The 9,039-nt window shown below is 48.9% G+C and overlaps 1 protein-coding gene across 1 annotated transcript; it reads left to right on the top strand.

Annotated features, from left to right (window-relative positions):
* The first annotated feature begins 3,806 nt into the window (after window positions 1-3,806).
* HTR5A (5-hydroxytryptamine receptor 5A) lies at window positions 3,807-7,881 on the top strand. The gene is made up of 2 exons (XM_050314895.1): window positions 3,807-4,544; window positions 5,471-7,881. Exons 1-2 carry the CDS (start codon window positions 3,807-3,809, stop codon window positions 5,798-5,800), a joined length of 1,068 nt encoding a protein of 355 aa, XP_050170852.1. The 3' UTR covers window positions 5,801-7,881.
* Window positions 7,882-9,039: the final 1,158 nt, after the last annotated feature.

The raw sequence follows: 9,039 nt of genomic DNA, 5'->3' as shown, positions 1-9,039 counted from the left end.
TTCCCTCCTAATCTCCAACCATCAGCTACATATTTTGAATTGGAAAATATTGCTCCAGTAAACTAGCAGCAAGCAGTATCTGATGTCTTTACCAGTGGGAATTCTGCTAAACCTAGGTGAGTCCTGTCACTTTTAACCCCTCTGGCTCCATCAAGGAGTATGTGAGATAATCCTGACTTTGTAGCATAGAACCTTTTCTCAGAGACTTTCACAGATGTGATCATTCCACAAACAGTATCCACTTGCTACAGATCCCAGCCTTCCACTTGCTTTATAAATATCAACAGTTTGGAGGAAACAACTGGCCTTATTAATCTGTGTAAAGTAAACAGCATTTTGTCCTTAAAAATAACAATATTCAGTCACCTCCAGAATCTGGTCCATTCAGCCAACATGTCTAAAGATTGCAGAATCAGAACTGTGGAATGATCTAGGTTGGAAGGGACCTCTGAACATAACCTAATTCAACTCCCATTAAGGAAGGGCCAACTTCAAAGTCAGATCAGGTGACTCACAATGCTGTCCAGATAAATACTGGACATCACCAAGGATGGAGATTTCACAGCCTCTTTGAACTGGTTTCAGTGTTTGATCACTCTCCAGGCAAACATTTATTTCCTAATTTCTAATTGGAAAATGGAATCATACAATGCTTTGGGGAGGAAGGGACCTGAAAGATCATCCAGTTCCAACTCCCTGCTGTGAGCAGGGACACCTTGCACTAGACTAGGTTGCTCAGGGCCCCATCCAACCTGGCCTTGAACACTTCCAGCGATGGGGCAGCCACAACTTCTCTGGGAAACCTGTTCCAGTGCCTCACCACACATAGGAAAGAATTTCTTCCCAATATTCAATCTAAACCTAACCTCCTTCAGCTAAAAGCCATTACCCCGAGTCCTACCACTCCATACCCTCGTAAACAGTCCCTCTCCAGCTCACCTGTGGCCCCTTTAGGTACTGGAAGGTGCTCTAAGGTGTCCCCAGTGCCTTCTCTTCTCCAGGCTGAACAACCTCAACTCTCTCAGCCTGTCTTTACAGGAGAGTTGCTCCAGCCCTTCAGGCATATTTGTGACCCTCCTCTTGGAGGACTTGTTCCAACAGCTCCATGTGCTTCGCATGTTGGGAGCCCCCAGAGCTGGATGCAGCACTCCAGGTGGGGTCTCACCAGAGAGGAAGCAGAGGGGCAGAATCACCCACCTCGACCTGCTGGCAGTGCTGTTTTCAATGCAGCCCAGGACACAGTTGGGTTTCTGGGCTGTGAGTGCACATTGCTGGGTCATGCTGAGCTTCTCGTCAACCAACACCCCCAGGTCAATAGCTGATGTTGTGACTTTCACTGATTACATCTCATCTGATCACTGTGCACCTCTAAGGAGACTTTGCTTTCACCTTCTCTACACCCACCCCTGAGGCAGCTGGAGACAGCAGTGAGATTTTCTCCTTAATCTTTGCACTTCCATATACATATATATATATATTTGTCTACATTCTCTATTTCCTGTTACTACTCTGATTCTACTCTGATACTGCAACCATTCAACTCCAGAATCTGCCAATATATATTTTTTAAAGTCAAGTAAGTAAGATACTGAAAATATTAATAATTTTTCATGAGGACATAATCTAGTTTTACTTCTTCAAATTAAATAAATTTTATTTTCATTTACCTTTAAATGTAATCTTTGTCTATTTGTTCCTGAAGCAAAGAAAAATAATGTATTTTCAGGAGCTCATATTCCATAATTTGTCGCTGATTCTATTAATTCTGGGTCATAGGTTTTTCTGGGAAGAGCCCACGCAACAAAAAGCTCTCAGTCCTGGCAGTTGCTAAGTGTTTTGATCAATATAATGACAGCCAAGGATGTTTTGCACCTTGCTAACCAGGAATTTGAAATCAAGAGGCTTTGTGAAAGCCTGAAAACCCCATTTGTATTTTAAGTTGCAAAAAGCAATTCATTCCAAAATTGACAGTATTCTTGTGTTTAAGAGATAAAATAGTTATTCCTCCCCCCAAAAGATGGCAGTTTATTTCCAAATCTACTTTATAGTCTCTAAGGCTTCATCTGTTCCAGTAACTACAACAGGCCAGATCCCAGCTCTGAGAATGAGTAGCAGCAGCACAGAATGAATCCAGATGGGGAAAATCCCCTCCCACCAGAACAAGGTCCTGGACCTGCTTTGGATACGCTGCCTTGCATTTCACATGGTAGCACAGAGAAACAAGTTGCAGTACTAGAAAACATCTTGTTTCATTACCCCTTGTTATTGTTCCTTTGCTGTTTTTCATCAAAAATTCCAGAGAGATTCAGAAGAGGCAGCAGAAAGCACCATTTTTTTTTACCCTCCATATATGACAAGCACAGAATGAATCGGGTACTCCCTCAACATCTCTGCTTGGGTCTTCTCCCCAAACTCTCTGAAAGTGCAGTTCCCTGGCAAATGCCACTGTCACCGAATCTTAACGAGGATGGTCCTCCTTCCTTCTCCCCCCGGAGGTGTGAGCCCCACGTCAGTGCCCACCAGCTTCTCACACCACTGGAACTCCACAGCTCTTGGGACTCGTTGTCCCAGGACTGTCTGGAGAAGCCGTGTGCCAGCACCGGTGCAGCCCTGCCAAGGCTTGTGGGCTGGAGCTGGCTGACATCCCTTCTTGGAGCTGGGACACAGGGAAACCTGCTCCGTGGGGTAAAATTCTGACTTCTGCTAAGAGGCCCAGAATCCCACCACTCACCACAAGCAATGTGCCAAAACCCAGGGGAAACGCTCCAGCATTTCATTAATGGTTAATGTTATTAATTGAACAATTAATAACAGCAGCCCAGTGAATGATTATTTCTAATAAAAGGCCTGACAATTGCTAACAAGTTAGGAAATGCCATCACAGAAGTTCTCCTGCCACAGAAATAATCCCCTGCCACATTCCCCCTACACAGGATAACCAAGATTACTAACAGGTTTGCTGGGAGCAGACCGCAGCATAACTGGGAGCTCGGAAATCTCCGCGGCGCCTCACTATCACATTTTTAGAGGAGCCTGGGGACAATTTCACAGGGATGCTAACTTTCTGCGGCTGGTATACGGAATACGCCCCGAGGGGCAGAGAAGCCGCCCCGAGACAAAGCCGGGGCTGATTCCCGCTCGGCGCGGGCAGCGGAAAGCAGGCGGGCAGGGGATGCACAGCGGGCAGGGGATGCACAGAGGGAAGCGGGCTGGGGAAGCGGCAGGGAACGGGCAGGGGCAGCGGGAAGCGGGCAGGGACAGCTGGCTGGAGCAGCGGCCGGCTCTGCCTCCCCGCTCGGCCCGGCGCCGGTCCCGACCCGCGCACGGACATGACTAAGCAGGACCCGGCCCGGCGCGGCCGCTCCGCTCCCCGGCCATGCCGCCCTCTCCGCACCCGCGCACGGCGGGGACTCACCTGCCCGCCCCGACCCCGCCAGCCCGCGGCTCCTCCGCAGGGGCCGCCGCTCCTCCGCCCCGCTCCGGCCGCTCCGCCGCCGCCAGCGCCGCCCCGCTCCGCTCCCGCTGCTCCAGCCCCGCTCCAGCCCCGCTCCAGCCGCGCACCCCCCGCGCCCGCGGAGCCGCCGCCTCCCTCCGCCGGGGCGGGCCGGGGGCTGCCGTCAGCCGCGGCTGACGCAGGGCTGCTCCTGCCGGGGATGAAGCCCCCGGCGCCGAGCAGCCCGGAGCCCCCGCGCCCGGCGACACTCGGGGCGGCCGGGGACCCCCCGCGCCCGCGGTAGGGCGGCGCTTCACCATTCCCAGCGCGCTCCCGCCGCCACCGCGCCCGGAGGAGCCCGGAGCAGCCCGGCATGGAGCGCCCGCTCAACCTCAGCTGCTTCGCCGATGCGATGCCGGACACCGGCAACAGGAGCGGGTCCCCTGCCGGCCCCGAGGGCGGCCAGGCCCATCTCTCCATCCTCAGCGTGTTGGTGCTCACCCTGTTGGCCATGCTGGTGGTGGCTACGTTCCTCTGGAACGGGCTGGTCCTGGCCACCATCCTCCGCGTGCGGAGTTTCCACCGGGTACCCCACAACCTGGTGGCCTCCATGGCCATCTCCGACGTGATGGTGGCAGCGCTCGTCATGCCCCTCAGCCTGGTGCACGAGTTGTCCGGGCGGCGGTGGCGGCTGGGCAGGTCACTCTGCCAGGTGTGGATCTCCTTCGATGTGTTGTGCTGCACCGCCAGCATCTGGAATGTCACAGCCATCGCCCTCGACCGCTACTGGTCCATCACCCGCCACCTGGAGTACACGCTCCGCACTCGGCGCCGCATCTCCAACATCATGATTGCCCTCACCTGGGCACTCTCTGCCTTCATCTCTTTGGCCCCGCTGCTCTTTGGCTGGGGAGAGACTTACTCGGAGGACAGTGAAGAGTGCCAAGTCAGCCAGGAACCTTCCTACACCATCTTCTCCACCTTTGGGGCCTTCTACCTACCCCTGTGCGTGGTACTCTTTGTGTACTGGAAGATCTACAAGGCTGCCAAGTTTCGAATTGGGTCTCGGAAGAGTAACTCCATCACCCCCATTACACCAGAAGCCCTGGAGGTAGGTCAGCTTGGTTGTATTTTGCTTGGGTGAAGCGCTGGTAGCAGCCAAGCCTTCGCAGAAGTGGGGAAAACTTGGAGCTCAAGTGTGCAAGCAGACAGCACCTCCCATAAAAGCCCTCTGAATCTGGGAGGCTTCCAAGGGAAAGTTGACTGCAAAGCTTGCAAGCCCAGTCTTTTGGCTCCTTCTGAGCCCCCAGCTGAGAGCATGCAAAGTGTAGCTAAAGCAACTTTGGGCCAGATTGTGAGTCTGAGCTCCACGTGGGTGAGTGGTGACTCACAGATGTCCCCCCGTGGAATGCTGAATCAGTGCTTGCCAGCATGAGTAAGGGGTCACTGTCCTTCCCATGGTGAGATGAGGTGAGGGTGGATGGATGGGGTCCCGTCTCCACAGGGGATGATAACCCGGCAACCGGCTGTGGCTTTGGGTAGACTGTGAATTTACTCAGACAGAAGACACACGTGAAGAATGTCCTTGTGAATCCTTCCTAATCGTGGCTGCATTGTGTCATTTCATCCCAGGCACAGTGACTGTGCACTGTAAAGATTTCTTGCAGGGACAAAGCAAATGTGTGCTCATTTTCTTGCCTCTCCTACCAAGGACTCTTAAACTCAATGGGTTCAGAGAAAGCAGGGAGACCTTTGTGCACGGTATGTGGGTGTGTGCCTGTTCTGCTGATCAGATTCTAAGCGGGGAAATAACGTTATTGCTATCCTGTATGAGCAATCCCATGTCCCCACAGATCACTACTCTTTCTAGTTTCTGGCCTCACTTAAAATAGTCTCCATTACCCAGAAGAGGGTCATACAGCCACTCTCTCAACTAAAGTGTGACATAGATGGCCATTGTTTCCCTGGCTCTGTACCTGCTGTGTGGTATCAGCTGCCTGAGGTACACGTGGTGCAACTTGTGTTTGTGTTTGGCAGGTAAAAGAAGCTGCCCAGCAGCCGCAGATGGTCTTCACTGTCCGTCATGCCACTGTTACATTCCAGACGGACGGAGACACGTGGAGAGAGCAGAAGGAAAAGAAAGCTGCCCTCATGGTGGGCATCCTTATTGGGGTCTTCGTGCTCTGCTGGATCCCCTTCTTCATCACAGAGCTCATCAACCCACTCTGCTCGTGTGACATCCCACCCATTTGGAAGAGCATTTTTCTATGGCTGGGCTATTCAAATTCCTTTTTTAATCCACTCATCTACACTGCTTTCAACAAAAACTACAACAATGCCTTCAGGAACCTGTTCTTTAGACAGTAGTGAGCAGAAAAAGCTTTCCTGCTGCCCCAGGAAGCTGATTTCAAGTGTTGATGATTCCTGATAAATTCCTGAGGAAGTTCAAAGCCACAGATACTGAGGCGATGCTAAAAATGCATGCCCATGGGTTGTACGCCCCAGCAACAGTCCTGTTTCCTAGCCAGGCTCTCTATCCCAGCCTCTAAGTTACTTGCTATTTCTCCTGCAAGCAGCATGTAAGAGTTTTTCTGTCCAGCATCCTTGCTCCAGCGCCCTGCTGTGTTCCTCCCACCTCCCCAGTGACACTCTGTTTGGTGGCAGCGGTGGTGCAGAGGAGTCCACTGTCAAAGACTCGGATCTGAAATGCTGGTTTGGCCACTGCTGGTCACTCACAGCATTAATCAGCTTTGCCCCATGAGCAAAGATAGGACCCTTTAATGTCAGGAGGTTTTGTGATTACATGAAACTACATATCTTATGGCTTGGCTGAAAACGTGGTTTATGTTGTCTTTCACCCATAAAGACTGCTAAGTGCTTGTATTTGGGGAATAAAACCCCTGGTAAGGGTTAAGGGCATACTCCAAGTACCAAGCTTCTTCTCACATACTTTATGAACAACAAATTGTGCTATTCGCTGTTGGATTCTATGTAGCAAGGTTTTTAAAAAAAAACCAACAACTTATTGTGAAATCTTAATGCATGGTGTACTCTGGGATGAGAGAGAATGCATGGGAAACTCACCTCTCGTTCCCCAACTGGTCTGTGTAAGCATCTGCCTCAGACCTTTATGTTCAGAAATACCACCTGTAAATGTTCATCCTTGTGCCCATGTTTCCCATTCTAAACAATAAATGTATTTTGAGCAGCTGCGGGCAGGTTTCCTGTAGTTTGAGGGTATACAAGGAGTATTTCGAGTTGCCTGTCAATGAGGAACTATGTTTTACTATTTCTGAGTGCAATCCAGGTCTTCTTGAAAACAAAGCAAAGGCTTTGTTTCCATGAGCACTGGGTTGCAGGCAAAGGGCAGTTAATGACTGGTGATATTTCTTTCTGGAAGCATAACAAACCAGGGGGGGGCTCTTCTTCAAGGACCAAACTTGGGTATTGTTTTGCCCACCTGTTCTTCTCTTCCTGCCCCCTCCCAAGGCTCAGCATAGTTGTTACTGCTCTTTTGCCTCTCTACCTTTCCACGTTGCCAACATAATTACAGTAGTTGACATTTCAGTCCTAGAATTAGACTTGCACCCTTTATACTGCACCTCTGGAAGACTGTCAGGCCTGCAGATAGAGGAAAGCATCAGTTCTAACCACGAGTTCTTATGGGACAGCCACTGAAATCAGACCTGAACTGAAATGGTGGAGGAAAAGGCAAGGTGGAAATCAGAACTACGTGATTGCATGTCAGATATCCCAAGAAGAAGAGATAAAAGGGAAAAATGTCAATAAATCATGGGAAAGCTCCCTGGGGGTGGGTCGTATTAGCTGCTATCTTTAGCAGATCGTGAGACATCAAATGTTAAAATTGTCACTGGTCCTTTAAACCAGACAAAAATCCGGGCACAGTTGGTGATAAAAGCCCTTTTTTCCTGTCTCAGGGCAGGTGAAAATGGAAGCAGAGCTCAAGGTGCTATTAAGTGTTGCAGCTCTTTCAGGACCAGTTAGACAAACATCCATCAGCACTGACATGGATGTAGCTGATCCTGCCTTGCGGCAAGAAGAGAAATAGGATGGCCCTTGAGATCTTTTTCAACGCTATTTTATAAAAGTCTGTTAGAAATATTAGGTAAAGCCCTGCCCACATTGAAAGCAGTGGACAAATTTTTGTTGATTTCAAGAGAACCAGAATTTTATCTAGCATGTCTTGTAAAAGTATAGTTTTAGTGTTAATTAATTCAAAGAGAAGATGGTTTGGATGGGAGTAATCTGCACTAACCATGGGCCAATCTCTTCACAGCTAGTAAAGAGCATTTTCTTTCTTTGTTACATATTTTAAATTATTGTTAGTGACAACCCTGATGTATCAAAAATTGTAATAAACTCCTGAGCTGCTTTTTTCTACCAAGGATATAAAAAGTGTGCTGCTTTCTCTGGACAGTCCATCCCCAGTGCTGAGTTGTTCTTTCAGGGAATTACTACTTTTGTTGTGCCAAAGGTTGTTTAGCCAAAAATTATTTGGAAAAAATGCTTCCTTGTCCAAGCCAGAACTTCAGCTAAGCTTGGTGGTGCCTGAAAGTAGGAGACTACTTCTCAGGCCACCTCAGTGACCCTTTAAACACTTTAAAGCATGGATGACCTGGGACCTTAGTTGCTGGGTGGAAACTCCTTTCATTATGCCCTGTGTTTATCCATGCTGCGCTTAAACAGGGAGACAGGAGATAGTTTTAAAATGACACTAGATAATTTTAATTTGTCTGTAGTCACGGGTAGTCCGCCATCCTGAAGTAAATTAAATTCACTTTTATTTGACAGCCCACATCCCATCGATCTTATATCTATCTATAATCTGTCTTCTGCAAATAACAGCTTCCAGTTGGTTGTAAGTTCTATTGTTTTGAATTTCAACATAATTAACAGCTTTGTTATGGGCCAATTCCTAAAGGTTGTACTTAAGACCTAAGACCATGATCTTTTCTTCTAAATACCATTCCATGTGACCATGTGGGGAAACTCTCAGTATTCTGGAGACTGCCCTGCAGAATCATCCTGAAACACACCACGATGGTCTGAGCACAGTGAAGGGGCACAAAGAGACCTTGACATCTGATCCTGGCTCCGAGGTTTTTTACAAACCTCTCATTATTCAAACACAGATGCTGAGTGGGCTCCCAGAGACCCAAATCTTGTTTGAAGACATATGCAACCACAGCTTCAAAGGAGGCATCTTGTACCTTCTTGTTCCCATTTATACACAGAATCAGTGGTGTGAAGAGATCTGCCTCACCGAGGCTTTGTGAGGATTAATTACAAAATGTTTATCATGTACCAGGAAGGTGGAACACTCTGGTTTGAATGCCGAGCAGCATTATAAATTGAGCTTCTATTTAATTCCTCCGAAGAACATTATTAACCATTATTATTGAGTTTTGTATGCGATTTAATGGCTATATAATGCTTCCAGAATAGATTTAACTAACCTGCTCCCACTTACAATTAATTTATTTTCCTCTCGGTGCTCTGACAGCTCAATGAACATCTGTATGGGAGCTTGATAGCGAGGGCAGCGTGTGCTGAATGCTGGCTGCCGAGCGTCTCCTCGCGATGCT

The sequence above is a fragment of the Myiozetetes cayanensis genome, unplaced genomic scaffold (assembly GCF_022539395.1).
Source record: "Myiozetetes cayanensis isolate MyiCay16 unplaced genomic scaffold, myiCay2020 scf1, whole genome shotgun sequence".
In the NCBI taxonomy this organism is placed as follows: domain Eukaryota; kingdom Metazoa; phylum Chordata; class Aves; order Passeriformes; family Tyrannidae; genus Myiozetetes; species Myiozetetes cayanensis.
Note: the sequence above shows the minus strand (reverse complement) of the source record. Positions and strands in the feature narration are given on the sequence as shown.

Coding starts and splice junctions, on each gene's coding strand:
- HTR5A (XM_050314895.1), top strand. CDS start 3,807: ATGGAGCGCCCGCTCAACCTCAGCTGCTTCGCCGATGCGATGCCGGAC. Junction 4,545..5,470: donor TTACACCAGAAGCCCTGGAG/GTAGGTCAGCTT, acceptor TGTGTTTGGCAG/GTAAAAGAAGCTGCCCAGCA.